At 43.0% G+C, this 19,219-nt stretch overlaps 1 protein-coding gene across 1 annotated transcript in view; it reads right to left on the minus strand.

The window, feature by feature from the left end:
- Positions 1 to 470: 470 nt before the first annotated feature.
- Positions 471 to 19,219, minus strand: part of LOC110003520 (calcium/calmodulin-dependent protein kinase type II subunit beta) — a 38,341-nt gene continuing 19,592 nt past the window's right edge. The window contains exons 6-14 of the mRNA XM_065965852.1: positions 18,833 to 18,975; positions 16,068 to 16,102; positions 10,991 to 11,059; positions 9,999 to 10,043; positions 9,312 to 9,360; positions 6,600 to 6,675; positions 4,541 to 4,635; positions 4,200 to 4,436; positions 471 to 3,340 (exon numbers count right to left, since the gene is read on the minus strand). Of these exons, the coding sequence (XP_065821924.1) occupies positions 4,201 to 4,436; positions 4,541 to 4,635; positions 6,600 to 6,675; positions 9,312 to 9,360; positions 9,999 to 10,043; positions 10,991 to 11,059; positions 16,068 to 16,102; positions 18,833 to 18,975 (748 nt within the window). The 3' untranslated portion in view covers positions 471 to 3,340; position 4,200. The remainder of the gene's footprint in view (positions 3,341 to 4,199; positions 4,437 to 4,540; positions 4,636 to 6,599; positions 6,676 to 9,311; positions 9,361 to 9,998; positions 10,044 to 10,990; positions 11,060 to 16,067; positions 16,103 to 18,832; positions 18,976 to 19,219) is intronic.

Below are 19,219 nucleotides of genomic sequence, written 5' to 3' on the forward strand. Positions count from 1 at the left end.
CACAGTTTACTATCCTCACAGCACTGTCTGCAGCATATCGGAGCATCATAGGTTAACAGATAGTTGTCTAGTATATTGACATTATTTGTTCTACTAAAAAGTTAGTATTTCAACAAAGTGAGAAACCGGTGTATCATCTGCATAAAGACGGACATTTTTTCACTCCAGCTGTAAGAATTCACCATGTTGGCCCCCTGTCGTCGTACTTAGTCAGTCTCTGCTGTGAACTTTAGTGGTGTAGTGTAGCCTAAAGGCGTGTACTTGATTTGTAGGTTTATTAGTTGGTTAGTTATTAGTTAGTTTATATGTTTCCCGCCTGTGTCTTTGTGAGTTCATTAAGTCTTACCAGCCCCATGTTCCCTGATTCCCCCTGTCAGCCCATGAAATGGTTTGACTCTGCCCAGACTAGATTAAAGTAAATGTCAGATAAAATCACTGCACACAAACAAACAAACAAACAAACAAGTGAGTGGAGATAAGAGAGAGAGAGAGATGACTAAGGTGCTCTCTGCATTGTCATTTTATTGGTTCACACACTGATTACATCTGATCACATTTGAATATTGATAAGACTTGAAATGCACACCAGAGAGAGGAATCATCTTCATCGTTATCAGTATAATAAACGTAGAAAAAGAAATCTCTGTTTTACACACGGCAGCATTCTCATGAGTCGTCTCCTGATCATTCAACTGAGAAAATAATTACTGAGGCTCTTCTGTCTTCTCTGTGTCACAGCCAAGTCATTATTAGTGGAATAAAGATCGTTTGCCACAGAGGACAATGACACTGAGTGACCAATAATCCTGTTAAAGAATTAACACTTTTAGGAAACCGGTGAAAATGAAAACACCACACAGATCCTGCAGTGTCTGTCTGATTAATATTCATGCACCCAAGTTTGTTAATGGGACTAAAATGCAGGCTTTATTATGAATATCATCTTGCAAATATGTATATGTTCGCAGTAGATTTTGCATTAGTTGTTTGTTTTGGTCCGGCTCCATTTGTAGCTTTGTAATGCTACTCATTCATCTTTATCAATACGCTTCATAATCAAAACTGCTGATGTTGCAACTTTTTTGGACAACAATCCATGATAAATAAACTTCAATTTTCAGGACTAAAATTGTGTGGATTGTGAGATCTTGACACCAAAAAAAATTAGGAGTTGTAACATTTTGTGAGCCGAAACAGTCAAGTTAAAAAAAGGTTAAAAGTGTTTGAAAATGAAGTTATTGAAGGCCTGGGATGACTCTCTGTGTTAGTCAGTCTTTATCTCGCTCACAGTCGCTCTGCTTATCAGTGTTTGAGGTCCCACTCTCACCAACGCCCAGCTTAGCACAGACTCAAAAGTCAAGCCCTTTGAACCCTTTAATGACTCACAGGTTACTCTTTGTGTTGTTTGGATTTGGCGCCCTCTTATGGAGAGGATGAGTACACCATGAGAGCTTCAAAGTAACACCAGTCAGGGTTGTGCCTGTCCTAAAAAAGAGGCTATTTTATCTAAAATGTGCTAGTTATTAAGGTCTATTTTAATTCATTTCTGTTGGTCAATAAAGATTGTTTATTTGTAGAGTGTATTGACATTAATAATTAAATTTCAAGACAATGAGCAACATTTTCTTGCCCCTTGCTTTTGTTTGACTTACTACCGACAATTTAGGCCGCATAGTTTGTGATGTATATCTGTAAAGAAGATTTTTACCTGGACTTGTCAAGAGAAGTGTAATTACATATTTTAGAAGTTGAACGAACCCACGTACTTGGATGTGAGTTTTTGTAGTGCATAAACCAGCTGGTGATGTTAAGAAAGCTTCTTTGACTTCTCACACAGTTCTTGGTTTTGACTCAACAGAGACCTCTGTGTTTGGGGCAACACTTAGGATATATATTTATTTCTTTATTTCAAATAATTAGGGATTATTCTGTGTCTTTAAATTTGTTGTTGATAAAGTTGTTCTGACACTTTTTGGCTTTATGTCCCTGGTACCAATGCATTGTTTTTCTTTCTAAATGAAGAACCTTTTAAGATAAATATATTCTCTATGTTCACTTCAATGTGTTTCTAATAAAAAAGCAGAATAAGTATCTTGGCTTTTGTCTCCCACAGAGTAAAACAGAGATTTAAAAACTGATCTGGATCCAGCAACTTCTTCACATAAAGGCATTTTCAGTCGTATAGCCGTCATCCTCACCCGAATCCTCGTATACTACACTATCATATCAACACAAAAAGTTAAAGTTTATGCACGTACAAAGCCCAGAGGCAACAGATCATAGCTCACCGACAGTTCAGTCCAAAAAAGAGAAAAATCAACAAAATGCACGATAACACCCAACTTAACAATGTTATTAACTCGGAATATCATGCAATTAAATACCATCTACAGCATAACTGTAGTCAAGTCACCACGATGAAACTGGAAAATGTACATAAACAGTGTGATACTATAGTTTCAACCATTGTCATAATCGCAGTAGTTAACTTGCAAAGTTCAGTACATAGAGAGTCAGTCAAGAACGACAGATATATCTTAGCATGCTGCAAGGTTTTCACTGTCTCACAGAGCGGCTCAGAGGGGTCAGAGGCGTCGGGTCAAATACACTCCAGAGGAATAAAGGAGGAGATAGATGAATAAAAAAAAAAAAATCAAAAGCTCCATTGATTAACGAACAAAACGGATAATTAAACACACCCACTGGTCTCTCCTCTGTGAGACACGCAGTGCAGTTTGTTCATTTCACACAGGCAGCCTTTTAGTCGTGCAGAAAAAACAGCCACGGGTTATAAGAGACATGCTCGTTATAAAAAAAAAGAAAGAAGGAGATATCAGGATGACTAATAAATATACTGTACAGTGTAAAGAGCACAACAACAGACCGCAGCCATAATAATACTAGATCAAGGAACAATAATCTGAGAAGTAAACGGGTAAATCTTCAGCAGGAGAGCGCCGCGCTGCAGAACAAACGGGGTCAAAGGGCAAAGGGGATGTCCGGGTATGTTGGGTGTCGGTAAACACCGGCTAAAGAGTTTCCTTTTTTTGTGGCTGATATGCCATCTGCTGTAGCGTAGGTTTTGGCGATGGGAGTGTCTGTCTGTGTTTGAGGTCGCAAAGACGAAAAGAAGAAGAAGAAGAAGAAGAAGAAGAGAGAGAGAGAGAAGAGCGAGGTGTGTGTGCAGGGCTCAGGAGGACGATCGTGATCCTTTAAATCAGACTCTTCAGACTCCTTTAAGCCACCCTCCATCCACCTGCACCTCTCTCTCGGTGTAGACACGCTCTCTTGGATTATCCACTTATTCCCTTTCGGCTCCTCGCTGCCTCCTCAGGAGTCTCTGGAAAGAAAGGAGACAAACAGTTTAGTTTTATGTGCAATAAGCTGCAACAGGAAGGTCAGTAATGACTCGCTCGCAGGAAGCTAATGTTTGTTCTGCTAGCCTCAGAGCATCAGAAGAAAGTACTGAGGACCTACATGAGGTACCACAGCACCATCAGTGAGGAGAAACAGCGTATGCTGTAATGCTGCGTTCAATTGTACTTGGAATTCTGGGAAAAAAACGACCTTCGACTCGGAAAAGTGCAACGGAACGGCCATTCACCTGTTACTGTGTGTGCCGCCATATTACTGTGCCACTGTGGTATTGAAACATGTAGGAATATTGTTTGGTTGTTACTTGTATCATATCAAAGTTAAAAGGAGCAGTATGTAACTCTGACCCCTAGTGTTTAAAATGGGTACTGCAGTCCAAATTCTAAACATCATAGAGAGCTGTCTCCCCCTCCCCCCCCCCCCCCTCCTCCTCTCTAGAGTGGATGCTCACTCAGGTCACCATGTGGTGGACTCTGAAGCTTCAGTGTTTATCCAGCTCTGCATGGGTCTGTAAACCTTTCTGTGTTCTAACCTCTCTCCATTTTTCAAAAGCATCTCCAATATTGATCCTAGTTTGAGCACGTTTCTGCTCGTGGAGCTTATTAGAAACATGCAGAGGCTTTTTAGGTCGGGTACAATCACTTCTATCTGAACCACTTCTCTTGACCGCTTCCATCACTGCAACACCTGTTGACCTGATAACTGCTCTCATATCTGGCAAACCGAGGGGCGTCCAAAACGGCCGTGTGGGGGGGTCGTCTTAAAACCGCCTACCTTCTCTGGTCCAAACAGACAAACTCTGTAGTGGATGTTTGTTTGTGTACCTCATCCCTGCATCGGGGCAGCGGGAGCTCCTGAGCAGTGGAAGTGGACGTTTTGCCACCGGGTGTCCCTGCGGTGCCATACTCTGGTCTCTTCTGATTGGCTGGAGCGGGGACGACCCTGCCCGTCCACATACTGTGTCAGGCGGATGTAAGCGATGCAGGCGGCGTCGTCCCCGATCATGTGCACGTGGGGGTTGAGAATGGTGGTGTGGATAGGTTTGCTGTTCTTGGAGAGGACTGACGGGAGAGAGGGATCTTTAGAGCAAAACGTTAAAAAAAATTGTCAACAACAAAGCAAGTTGATTAAAAAACAACAATAACTGATGTGAAAGTTGTCTTACGATTGTCAAAGTAAAATCTGTGGAAGTCCATTCCCTCCACAAGGTTACCCAGACCCTCAGGTTCGAACGAGGTGAGACCAGGGTCGCAGATCTTCCTGTGAGAACAAACAAGACAAGTTCGACACCATCTTTATACAACATGGACGTAGTCTCGGTGACATCACACATTGACTTCTTAAGAGACATTATGAAGTAGAACAATGGCGGTCGCTATATTGGAAATGCCAACATCAGGGGCAGATCCGCAGCCCCCCCTGGATCCGCCCCTGGTAGTTTTCTAATTTCCACGATGGCTACAGGGGGCGCTGCATCAGTAACAAATACAAACATAGTGGCTATGTCCCCCCCATGTACGGAGGCTATAGTGCTCGTCGCAGAGGTCGTGGGTTTGAATCCAACCTCGGCCCTTTGCTGCATATCCTCCCTCGCTCTCTCCTCCCAACACTTCCTGTCTCTCTTCAGCTGTCCCGTCCGATATGGGCAATAACGGCGCAAAAAATATTGGGCAAACTGACACCGGTTTGTTTTAACTGAACCAAACAGTTTCTTCTTTAAAGGGATACTTCACCAGTTGAAACATGAATCTGTGTTGACATTGGGTCATATATGTAGAAATGTGAAATACATTTTGAAGTTGATGCCTTCTTGGCCGAGAAAAGGCAGAAAGTGTCTTTTTGACTCATGTGGATAAAAGACACCAAATCCCAGAATGCACAGCACCGCAGGCCACTCCCACTAAGGTCCTCTAGTTCAGAATCAGAAATACTTTATTAATCCCAGAGGGAAATTCGATCGATACAGTTTCTCCAAAATATAAAATATAGCAGGAGAAATATACAAATAAAAACATTTACAGACATATTTATTTCAACACATAAGACCGTTTCCTCAACTGATTCAGAGATTTCTTCCAGAATTGATCTTGGAAATTCCTGTCAGAAAACAGACTCTATGTCTGTGTCCATAGACAAACAGTGAGAGCACCGACACTACCAGTCCACCCCAGCTCGAGCCGGCCCCGGCTCCTCGTCCTCACCGGCGGGCTTGCGGGGCCGGGCTGATGCAAAGCTTAATGCAAATGGGTGAAGTATCCCTTTAATCAAAGATTTAAATGACTTTACATATAACTTTGACTCCTGTTTTATGATCCTCATTGATCAGATCTTCAACTTTCACATGTAGCTCATGGTTTTGTTTCAGTATCATTTTAAAGATACTTTTGGGACTTTTTTTTGCCTTTTGCCAGCTGAATAGAGACAGGAAATGTTGGGAGGAGAGAGTGAGGGCCGAGGTCGGATTCAAACCCACGGTTGCCTCGACGAGGACTATAGCCTCCGTGTCATGATTTGGTCTCATTTAGTTTTGTATTTCAGCGTTTAGGTTTCCATGTTTTAATTTCTCCTGTCCATCCTAGTGTTGCTTGTTTCCCTTGTGTGTTTTTGTCCTAATGTTTTATAGTTTAATGTTTCCTGTTTTATTTTGTAGTTTCTTATCCTTGTGTTTCTTTCTTCTAGTGGTAATGTTACATTCTTGAGTTCTGTGTGTCTTTAGTGTTTCATGATTATAATGGGGAGCACGACATCACCGCCCGGCCATCCGGCGCCCCAGATTCAGAATAATTTTGACTGTCCGAGATCACCTGTTCTACTTTCTGTTCCACATTTTCTCCATCATGCATGACCTTTCTGCGCTGCTATTTTTACTGTCGGAAATGGGCCTCACACTTTTACCCTCCCCCTCCTCACTCAGTGTGAAAGCATTATTCTTAATTGTGTGTGTGTGTGTGTGTGTGTGTGTATGTGTGTGTGTGTGTGTGTGTGTATGTGTGTGTGAGTGAGAGTAAGAGAGTGAGAGGATAAAACAATGACTGGAATTACTCTGTAATCTCTTGATGCAAAGTCGAAACAAACATTTGAATGTCAATCATATTAATGCTTTCTCTGCAGCTGATGGCGAGCTCTTTAGATTCCCTTTGACAGGACCTTAAAAAAAAAAAAAAAACGCCCCGGAGAAGGTGGAGATGTTTATGGGAGAATAAGTAAGGAAGGTGTTGACTCACGCGTAGGCCTCAAAGTCTCCATTGTTGACAGCTTCGATCAGCTGCTCCGTGATCTTTATGATCTCCTGTTTGCGAGCTGTGGAGAAGAAAAAACGAGAAATTCAAACCTCAACAAGACGCCGCGGTCGTCTGATTCTCTCCTGCACATAAAAAAAACTAAGCAACCAAAAGTCACTCAAAGACTTCAGTTCTCTCACCTCTGAGCTTGTCACTCATTTTGAGACTTATCGGTCATCGCTCTTTCACCTGTGAGGGAAATCTCCTCCAGGCTACAGCACGCCAAAAAACTACCTCCATGCATGAAGTTGTCTTGTTCCCTCTCTCTGCTCGCTCGCCCAGCTTTCCACCTTTTAACAAACTTAAAGCTCCACTTCCTGCTGCGTGTAGCTGCTGCTTCACCCTCTACCTCCATCCATCGTCCGTCATATCTCCTGGTTTGCATGCGAGGTTGCTTGGGCTCATCGTGCTATTCTGGTCGCAGTCCTTTAGATCAGATTTACTGTGTCCTTCTCCACTCGCTTCCTCCCTGCACCGAGAGGAAGGCTTAGCTCACTCTGATTCACCCTCTCTCTCTCTCTCTGTAGTGTTAGAGGAAGCATTTAGATCCTCTACTTGTGTAAAAGCACTTAAACTACACTGTAAAAATACTCTGTTACAGTTTAACTCCCTTCATTTGAAATGTTTATTTGTTTTGAGCTTTTAATGCCAGGACAGTGGATAGAGTCAGACATGGGGAATGACATGTGGGGAAGGAGCCACAGGTCGGATTCCAACCCGGGACGCCCGCTTGGAGGACCTCAGCCTCCACATATGGGGCGCGCACAGGCCTGCCTGCAGAAATGGCTCAGCCCCTGAAAGGCCCAGCGAATGGGACCTCCCAGAATAAGATTTGAAATCAACATACTGTATGCACATTCGATTAGTACTGTTAGCATTAGCCTCCTGGCTAACATTAGCTTAATCTACCTGGCTCTCATCAGCCTTTGGAGCCAACTGAAATAAATTTGTTGACAAATTCTTGTTGGGGTTAAATGCCCGAGCCAGCTCCCTCTTTTTCTACTTCTTTCTTTTCTGGCATCCTGACCTTGTGCAGGTCCTACATAACTATCATAACAGTTCAGTTCACTGGGCTCGCTAGCGTCTGTAACATTCATGTCATTTTAAGAAGAGGGGGTGTACATTTTGAAACAGGCTACATTTTACTGAAGCAACAATACATAAAATGTGTGTTTTTGTTGCTTTAAGAGCTCAGTGTAAATAAAATGTTGGTCATTGTTGCAAAAAATTAGGATGAACCTTTTTTTTTTGCTAACCTCCATGGACCCCCTTCTCCTGTAACTGGGCCCCAGTAAGCTCTCCCATTAATCCCCCCTTATGGGCGGACTTGGGCGGGTGCACTAACCACTAGGATACGGCACCCCAAACGTGTTGCATTTATATGTTTCTTCTGTTTCTTCCTCTAAACTCTTTTTTCACCTGAAGCCTCCAGACCGATCTCGTGACTGAAAGCTTGAAACGAAAGGAAACAAATAAAACGACCGGGTGAAGAGCTTGTTCATTAAAGTAAAACTACAGACTCATAGAACTCATACAGGAAACGTCAGAGTTAAAAAGTTAAACTCTAAAAAGAAAGGTGAGTGTGATGGTCGTGTTCAGAAAGTGAAAACAGTGACATGGTGTCCTCCATCGTTCTGTTAGAACTTTGTCAAGTCTGAAAAAAAAAAACAACCATGATGATGTCACAGTGATGTCATCCAGTACAAACATGGGGAACGAACTTTGACAGGAAGTGGGCGTTTACCGGTCAGGCTGTCAGACTGCATTATGGTTAATGGAGGACTTAGTGCTCGTTAATGAACTCGCAGCCGTGTCGGTGGTTAAAGTCGAGTTCCTTTAAATCTGAGGCTCGACTTTTTACACATTCTGGGGATTTTACAGCTGTGAATCAGGATGTGATGGCTGCAACAGGTTTTAACCATTTAACCATTTATTATACTTTATTCTCTCTCTCGCTGTGTTTTTGCAGATCTTGTGCAATATCTGTTGTGTTGTTTGAAATAATGTGTGCCTCTTTGTTTATGATTGGATGTGTTTTTATTTATTGATTCTAAAGGAAGGAGCTGAAAGTGTATCGCATCGCATCGTAGAACAGGATTTTAAAATACTGGAGTCCCCCTTTAAAGTCTTTCTATGTGATGTTTCACACTTAAATGTAGAAATCAAGTCTCTCCTCTGAAAATAACTCTGTGAGTCATGACTGTCTACAATGGGTGTAACACCCGAGTCCCACTGTCTGTGATGTTTTCAGAGTTTTCAGAGTCCTATCTTCACTTTGTTTACATCGCCCGGACGGCCGGCTGACTCCTCCCCTCGTGTATAAAAGTTGTTTAATTGAGGGACTAGAGAAAAGAAGAATAACATACTGTACTCACTGCTTAACTGTGTTTCTAGATCACGCTCATTTCAGGTAAATTTACATGCAGTGTGAAGATACCAGCATAATAAAGATCGCTAGCATTAGCATGCTAACACAACAATGCAGCGCAAGTTGTTTTGGTTTCATGCTGGTGCTCAAGGGCGACATCTGCTGGATCAAAAAATCACATATAAAGACTTTTAGCATTTTTATGTGTGTTGTTTTATTATTTGATTGTTTTACCTTCTGTATGTCACATATCTGTACACACAAGTTAAAGATGTGTTTCTGCCTACCTTTAACATCTTCATCCTCGATAGTAGTGTTGCTGCTGTCGGACGATCCCTGCAAAATGCACAGATGAAAAACATTGACTAACAAAAAAATTAAAACCTGCATGCACACACGCACTGAAACGACACAAATATGCATGCACACTTCAGATTCTACCGCTGAATCAACAACATGGCTCGATTTTTTGCACAACAGTCTTTGCAAAAGGAATACAGGACACACACACACACACACACACACACACACACACACACACAGCTGCACGCTTGACTCTGCAGCACACGGACTGGCACAATCCCAAAATATGGATTGATCCGCCTCAGACACACACACAGTTAATCTGCCGACACACACACACACACACACACACACAGGGACTGCTTAGCCTGCAGCGAGAACCACTGAGCTCCATTAATGTGAACACAGAGGGGCGGTATAAGACCACAGAAAACACCTCACAGCTCCAGCAGCTCACACTCGCTCCATCCCTCTCATGCGCTGGTACAAACGGACGCACACAGAGGTACGTGAACACACAAATCCTGCAAAGAAAACAGGTTTCTACCAAAGAGTTTATGGAAGAGAAAACATACTGAAGACGAGGATGAGAAGTGAAATAAAAGACAAAGAAAAAGAAAGAGATGGAGGGAGGGAGGGAGGGGGAAGGGGGGGCGGACTGGAGGATGTACCTTGGTCCCATCTATTGGATTATGGATAACAGTAGTCTGAGGCTCCTGGAGAAAGAATGAAGAGAGAGAGGAAGAGAGAGAGAGAGAGAAGGGATGTTTTATGAGGATGAGACAAAAGAGGAAGATCAATAAAGAGGAGAATGTGGAGATACGTGTAAAGAGGGAGAAATGAGTGAAATATATCACTTTCTGTAACGGCAGTATAATCTTTTGAAAGAGTCAATGATGGATGATGGTTTTTAAAATTCTCAAATAAAAACAATCAGAGTTAATAATCAATTTGTACCAATGTAAAGATGCTAACCTCAGCTCTCTGTCTCACACATAGCACCCACTTTATGTCCCATTTCACAGACACAAATAAAAAATACTTTCCTCAATATCTGAGAGTTACATAACTGAATGTGCAAGCCTTAACAGAGCTGTATTTGAAGGGTTTTTTCAATATGATTTCACCTTTGCAGCATATTCGAAAATCTGAACGCGTCATAGGGAACAAACAGGTTTGGAAGCGCTCCAGTAGACTCCTTAAAGGTGACATATCCTCCTCCTCTTCTTCAGTGTAAATAAGTGTCAGAGCTCCTCAAAACATGTGTGTGAAGTTTCTTGTTCTAAATCCACTCTGATCCTGTATTTGATCATGTCTATAAACCCCTCTATTTCAGCCCTGCTCAGAACAGGCTGTTTCTGTGTCTGTACCTTTAAATATGTAAATGAGCTGTGTCTGACCACGCCCCCACTCAAAGAATGTCAGACTTTTTTTGTACCTTTTAGTCATTCAGACCGCAAAGGTTGAAAATACTGAAATAACCCTGTAATGTGTTAAGAGTTTTAAGATCTTTCTCAAATAGTGGAAATATTCCTGTAACAGCAAACCTTCAGAGAATCAGACAAAATGCAAACATCATTGGTGCCAAACTACAGAGTTATTTCTCTTTCACTCATTTTAAACGTGTGCAGATGGACAGACAGACGGACACAGAGCTGCATACCAGCGCAGCAGAGGGGACGTTGCCTTTGGGACTGGTGACTATGCTGTTTCTCGTGCTGTTTGTCTGCGGCTGTGCGGGGAAACACAAAGTGCTACGTTAGTGCCTCGGCAACAACGGTGAGAGGCGTCTCCTGCTGGTTGTAAAGTGGGTTGTTAGAGCGTGAAAACAACACAATAAATCAAATTTTAAAAAAGAGCAGAAAGAAACGTTGTCCAACTTCCAAGCCTTTTAAAAGCCAGACGCACATTTTCAATTTCCTACAGTGTTGATTAGATAGAAAGGTTTTACACTATTCATCACGTCAGGTTTCAGAGCTCGGATATTTTCCGTCTGGGACTTTTCATTTTCATGCCCTCACAGTGGCTCTTTCTGAACGTTTTTTGGCAGATGGCAAAATTAAACTGATGACAGCTGTGAACCTCTGCAACATCTGTCACATCTAACGAAACAAGCATCACGTCCATTTTCGACGGACTACATGTGCTCTTCCAGCACCCATCAGTATCTCTTAATGTATCCCTCCGGAGTTAACAGCATTCAGGCAGATGAGGAGGACGAGGAGGAGGTCAAACAGTAGACACGCAGCACTTATGAGAGGCTATACACACACACTCATGTGACACTTTAAACAGCAGACAACATGCTAAATATACACACACCAGTGTTTTAAGGATTCCCGTGGACATAAGAGCTTTTCTATGACAGCATGCACACACACACACACACACACACACACACACACACACACACACACACACACACACACACACACACACACACACACACACACACACACACACACACACACACACACACACACACACACACACACACAGAAATGCAACAGTAAAAGAAGCAGTGACGTCAAGCGTTATATTTTCGTCTTTTTGTTGCTTATAAATTTACAAAATGTTGACAATGTATTAATACAATTAAGACAGTGCCCTCTCTCTTCTGCTTTAAAGGAGCAATATGTAACTCTGACACCTAGTGTTTAAAATGGGTACTGCAGTCCAAATTCAAAAATGCCATGTAGTGGACACTGAAGCTTCAGTGTTTAGCCAGCTCTGCATTAGTCTGTAAACCTTTCTGCCTTACTATCTGATCATGAAGGAAACATGCTATGTTGAAGTGCTGGCTTCTCTGACAACAATGCAGCAGCCAGTATGTCCTCCTTCTAACTTTAGATTCTGCTCCTGAATGCTCTGGATTTGTTTGGACCAGAGAAGGTAGGCGCTTTTAAGACACGCCCACACGGCCGTTTTGGACGCCCCTCAGTTCACCAGATATGAGAGCAGTTATCAGGTCAACAGGTGTTGCAGCGATGGAAGCGGTCAAGAGAAGTGGTTCAGATAGAAGTGATTGTACCCGACCTAAAAAGCCTCTGCATGTTTCTAATAAGCTCCACGAGCAGAAACGTGCTCAAACTAGGATCAATATTGGAGATGCTTTTGAAAAATGGAGAGAGGTTAGAACACAGAAAGGTTTACAGACCCATGCAGAGCTGGATAAACACTGAAGCTTCAGAGTCCACCACATGGTGACCTGTGTGAGCATCCACTCTAGAGAGGAGGGGGGGGGGAGACAGCTCTCTATGATGTTTAGAATTCAGACTGCAGTACTTATTTTAAACACTAGGGGTCAGAGTTACATACTGCTCCTTTAATAGACTGTTATCAGACAATACAATTCATCCATCTCTCTTGAAATCTCAAACTCTCCTCAAAGGTGATTACTAAATGTTTCTGCTTTGTTCGTCCTCGATATCATTAAATAAAAGAGCAGCTCCCTTTAAAACCTCTTAAAGGATTCATTTAGGCGTAAAAGCTCAAGAAAAACTGCCTGTTTACAGTCATTACTTCTCTCTTGTTGCTCGAGGCTGCAGCACCTGCTCCGCAATAAAAAAAAGAGCAAATTCCCTGGAAACTGCTGGAAAGTGAGACGCGTGTGTCAGACAACAAGAGAGCGAGAGAGAGAGAGAGAGAGAGAGAGAGAGAGAGAGAGAGAGAGAGAGAGAGAGAGTAAGTGAATATGAAGGACCAGAGAAACAGCTCCGGGGTTGTGTGCATTAGCGTGACGTCAGGGTGCAGCAAAGGAGAAGCTGTGATTACGTAATGATGGTTTAATCATCTGGTGGGAAATAATCTGAGATTAGCAACAGGCCACCAGAGGAGAGGAAGAGGAAGAGGAGGAGGCGGTGAGGGGGGAGGAGGGGGAGAGGGAGGAGGTTATGTACATAGGATGAGAGGAAGAGGAGGAGAGGCTGAAGGGGGAGCAAGGAGATGCAGGTTAATGAAAAGAGAAAGAGGTCAGGGGAGTCTCAGAGGGTGAAGGAGGGATCTGATATTAAAACATGTTTTTTCCCAATTCCCCTAAAAATGTTCAGATTGTTTTATTCATGCAGAAGTTATTGTCTGTGAAGGTGATGAAGATCTTCTGCACATTTCATATCATTTTGCTTAAACAGCAGAAATATCTTGTGCGACTTATGCTGTCAGAACAATCTGTTCATTCTTCGGCTTAATACTAAAATTCAGAACATTTTAATTTATTGATTCAATAGGGACGATGCAATTTAACAAAGTTTCAATCCAAAGCATGACAAGATACCTGGAGCACAAAGAGTAATCATGTTGTGCCAAAATACATCTGGATTTTTCAAAGTAAGGCTGACAAACGATGATTTTTAAAAGTAATGATTTATCGCTGAATTTTAGCAGTTAATCAGATTTTTAATCAAATGTTTGAATTACTTTACTTAGCAATTCAAAACAGTTTTTGTTGTGCTTTTATTTTGAATTGTTGCATTGTCTTCTAGAAGGTAGGCGGTTTTAAGGGTTTTGGACGCCCCTCAGTTTGTCAGATATGAGAGCAGTTATCAGGTCAACAGGTGTTGCAGCGATGGAAGCGGTCAAGAGAAGTGGTTCAGATAGAAGTGATTGTACCCGACCTAAAAAGCCTCTGCATGTTTCTAATAAGCTCCACGAGCAGAAACGTGCTCAAACTAAGATCAATATTGGAGATGCTTTTGAAAAATGGAGAGAGGTTAGAACACAGAAAGGTTTACAGACCCATGCAGAGCTGGAGAAACACTGAAGCTTCAGAGTCCACCACATGGTGACCTGAGTGAGCATCCACTCTAGAGAGGAGGGGGGGGAGACAGCTCTCTATGATGTTTAGAATTTAGACTGCAGTACCCATTTTAAACACTAGGGGTCAGAGTTACATACTGCTCCTTTAAGTTTTTATTCACACACATATCTCATGAAAAATCTGGTTTTCAGGGGAAAAAACAAGTTATTAACCATGCATGAAAACACAAAGCACACACACAACACCTGAACATATAAATGCATCACAGAGGAATGCATCTCATACTGCAACACCAATAAAGATCTTTACTGCAAAAGTGCAACAAACTAGAAGCTTTGTGGGAGTGAAGACGGAGAGGAGCACTGATCTCATCCTGTCCTGAAAAAGTCACTGCACACTCAGAGTCTCGCTCGTCTCGTCGGGAAATGAAGGCGATATGTTAATGAGCTCCGGTTTGGCACGGGGAAACCTCTGTGGTGAATAATGTCTGCAGGGGAGTGATGCAAAGTGCCGTCTGTGCCAAACTGAGAGGAGGGAAAGCAGCCTGCTCAGACTCCAGACCAGACACGGTTACCGTCAACCTTTCAGAATAAAAGCCTCAAATATGCTTAGAGTAATTTATCACTCTTTAGTAAAGATAACGTCTCACACTCTACTTTATTTCAGTTTGTGTTTACCCTTCATCCTGTTTGACTGTTGATACAACTTTACGATACTTTGAGACTTTGGGACGAACCAGATTCCCAAAAAGTAAAACCGCTGTCAAACTTAAACCAACTTTACCGCCATCAGAGTAAGAAAGATTGATGCATGCTGAGTGTTCAGTTAGAACTTTAAATCTTCAGGCTTAGACCACAGGCTTTTGTCTTGCTTCTTTGGTGCCCAATAGATTTGTAATGCGATCAATAGAATCGATTATTATGATGTCCTTTTCCTTATAAAACACAACTTAAGCGGAATATTTATAGTCTTTATTTGTTTTTCTTACTATCAAACATTCAGTTAAATGACCAGGCGACCTGTTCCCAGTTCTGTCAGAGCGTCCCAGAGGCTTCATATTCATCCTCAAGATGACGCTAAAGTCAGGGACATCCTCCCCTAACTTCTCTACCTACAACTTGCATGTGACGTTTAAGAGAATGGAGAGCAGACACTAAGTCTACCAAACAATCCAGACACAAAGTGACCTTGGTCGTCGTTGTCACGGCTAACCCAATCAGCGGTGACCGTCGTCAGGGGCAGAGCTAAACAGAGTTCCAGGGACCCATTTTTATCCTTTAAGTAAAGTTTGTGTATTCAGTTCAGAAAATATAGAATAGAATTGTTTCACTTCTCCAACTTTCAAATTTCACGACCAAATCAGCACCTTTAAGCTGAGAGTACTTTACCTGCTGTGTGCTTTTATTTTGAAATACAGTAAGGAGCTTCTGGTAGATGGAAGGTTAGGACGTGAAGTTAAGCACAGAAACAGGAAGTGGTTAGAGATCCCAAACTGAGGTCAAACAGCTCAAAGGAACGGTAACAAAGGTCAATGTGTGATGTCATAAGGTAGCCTGACGCCTGACAGTTCTGTGTTTCTTAACGATACTCCATGATGTCACGATTCTGCACTTCATTTCTCAGAGAGTAAGTACAACACAAGCCCGGATCTAGAGAGGAGATACTTTAGAAAATTGAATGAATGAATTTAATCAAGGCTAAAATTGCAGAAGCAAGTATCAATGTGTCTCTGAGTAACAACATGAAAAATCAACAGAAAAGTGCAGCAGATGTTCGACCGTTGCTGTCCCTTTAAGACCCAAAACAATATGTTCAAAATATCAAACGCCAACACTGCAGCACTTGACAAAGTCAGATCACCTCCAATATATTCATCTCCTTTCAGGGCGAAACCTTGGTACAAAGAGGGCGTCCAAGGATATAATGAGGGGGACAAAGAGAGAGAGAGAGAGAGAGAGAGAGAGAGAGAGAGCGGCTGGCTTACCTTGACATCAGCCTTCTTGTTGAGGAGACTCTTGGCTGCTGCAGAAAGGCAGAACGACACACCCTCAGATGGAAGAGTACACATCATACACCTTCAGATGACCACAGCTCTCTAAATCTGCACCGTGAAGCATGCATGAAGCAGTCGCTCAAAAAAAAACCCCCCAAAAAAACAAAAAAACCACACACGGTCACCTGCTCGTCCAAAAGGTCAACAACATCTGGGAAAACTGAGCATGCAGACCACAAACAGAGAGACAGAGCTCGACTTTCCTACATGTCCTCTCCTTCTCCACCCTCAAGGGGAAGAAAAAAAAAACAAGGTCCAGTGTTTATCCCTCCCTCTTTAAAAAAAAAAGAAAGAAAGAAGGACACCCTCCCTCCGTCCTGTAAAAAGACATTAAAAACCCCCAACGAATAAACACACTGACACAACCCACATTAAAAAAAATCTCCATCCAACTGGCACCTCCTAACCCTGATCCACTGCCCAAAGCATTAGATAAGCAGAGGACATCAGGGGGGGAAAAAAAGTCCAACTAATTCTCCATATAATCCAAATACACACACACACACACACACACACACACACACACACACACACACACACACACACACACACAGATGCACGCACATGCAGGCCCAGATAGAGCAGGGATTAGGAGTGAAAGCATGAGGGAGACGGAATATAGATGCAGGTATGTGATAATGGGTTTTGTTAATCTCAAGAGTGCGATGGATCAGTCGAGAAATCATTACATCGATGGGCAGGAAGTGTAAATAAAGCTTCCGTATAAGAGGATATAAACATGTAGAGGTCATTAAAGGGGGAACTCGACTGTTTTCAAACCTGATCTCTGGGCTCTGTTTTCAAAGGTCTTAATGACTGACAGGTGCTAAATGGTTTTCAATTACTCAATAAAGCTTTGTTCACAACTGTACAAAACTTCTGAATGTTTCTCTCTTCACTCTGAGCGTCATGTGATCACTCAAACACCTGAATGTTTCTCTCTTCACTCTGAGCGTCATGTGATCACTCAAACACCTGAATGTTTCTCTCTTCACTCTGAGCGTCATGTGATCACTCAAACATCTGAATGTTTCTCTCTTCACTCTGAGTTTCTCCTCTAGCCTCCTCGTATTTATTCTGCAGAAAGTCAGAGTGAGCTGATGTGAGAACACAGCAGGATATAATCAGGAGAATTCACCTGGAGCCAGTGGGAGGGGCCAGTGGGAGGGGCCAGTGGGAGGGGCCAGTGGGAGGGGGTGGTGACCTTTATTCCCTGTGATCGCTGCACGACCATAGACTGTCTGCACGCCACCTCTACCATCTCCGTGCTCTAATCAACCTGCTGCTGCATGTTTCCTGAGAATATCCCTCCCACTGGCCCCTCCCACTGGCCCCTCCCACTGGCCCCTCCCACTGGCTCCAGGTGAATTCTCCTGATTATATCCTGCTGTGTTCTCACATCAGCTCACTCTGACTTTCTGCAGAATAAACACGAGGAGGCTGGAGGAGTGCAAGTGTTTAAGCACCGCTAGAAAAATGTGAGACTGTCAGTTGCAAACACTAACTTTTTTTAAAAGGACAAACTTTGATTGGACGCATTTGGCCCATTAAAGTCTGTTTCATGGCTGTCGACTGAAGAACTTGTTTGAACCCTTTTAGTCATTTAGACCCCAAAATGTTTAAAGTCTTTATATGTGATTTTTTGATCCAGCAGATGTCGCCCTTGAGCTCCAGCATGAAACCAAAACAACTGGCGCTGCATTGTTGTGTTAGCATGCTAATGCTAGCGTTCTTTATTATGCTGGTATCTTCACACTGCATGTAAATTTACCTGAAATGAGCGTGATCTAGAAACACAGTTAAGCAGTGAGTACAGTATGTTATTCTTCTTTTCTCTAGTCCCTCAATTAAACAACTTTTATACACGAGGGGGAGGGAGGTCAGCCAGCCGTCCCGACGATGTAAACAAAGTGAAGATAGGACTCTGAAAACTCTGAAAACATCACAGACAGTGGGACTCGGGTGTTACACCCATTGTAGACAGTCATGACTCACAGAGTTATTTTCAGAGGATATACTTGATTTCTATATTTAAGGGTGAAAAATCACATAGAAAGACTTTAAAGAAAAGTCAAGATTTAAAACATCGGATTTCCCTTTAAGATTTCGGGGCAGTCAAATTATGAGATTTCAGCAGGAATAATACGACGTGTCAGAAGCCAGATTTCAAACCGTCATGATGAGTCATTAAGACCCCAAAATATGTAAAACAAAACAAACAGTGCCCAGGTTTGAAAACATTTGAATTCCCCTTTAGAGGCTTCCCTCTCTCTGCAATCACAGCTGACATGTAAGCCGCAGGGAGCAAAACCAAACTGCATGCAATTTGTCTCCTAATTCCCCCGCAGGTCATGTGACTGTGTTGCACAACAGAGAATCTTTAAACCGGTGATGAGGAGCCCTCAGTCATACAGTAATCAGACGCTCTGCCTCCAGAGGAGCGAGGAGGCTGCTTACCTTGGCAAACGTTTGAGAAGCATTAGAGAGGAGGAGAAAGATTTAGAGGAGAGATTAAAACAAGCCGGAGGGATCGAGGAGGAGGAGTGTGGGGAAGCTGCGACTCGGGAGGGGGGATTTCCATTTAATCATGGACGCCACAAGTTTCAGTGAGAGGAACGGGATGTGGCGTTTTTAAGACAGCAGAGGTCAGAGGTCAGAGGTCAGACGCTCTAACAGTTCAGTAATGATGAGTTTACCTTGCTCCACGATGCCAGCGGTGGTTCCTGCCACGGCGCTAACGGACGCAGGGGCTGTAGTCTGCCGACCCACTGAAAGACAGAGAGGAGAAGGAGGTGAGGAAGAGGAGGAGGAAGAGGAGGTGAGGAGGAGGAGGAGGAGGAGGAGGAGGAGGAAGAGGAGGTGAGGAGGAGGAGGAGGAGGAGGAAGAGGAAGAGGAGGTGAGGAGGAGGAGGAGGAGGAGGAGGAGGAAGAGGAGGTGAGGAGGAGGAGGAGGAGGAGGAAGAGGAAGAGGAAAGAGGAGGTGAGGAAGAGGAGGAGGAGGAGGAAGAGGAGGTGAGGAGGAGGAGGAAGAGGAGGTGAGGAGGAGGAGGAGGAGGAGGAAGAGGAGGTGAGGAGGAGGTGAG

Source organism: Labrus bergylta, chromosome 17 (genome assembly GCF_963930695.1).
Source record: "Labrus bergylta chromosome 17, fLabBer1.1, whole genome shotgun sequence".
NCBI classification, from domain to species: Eukaryota; Metazoa; Chordata; class Actinopteri; order Labriformes; family Labridae; genus Labrus; species Labrus bergylta.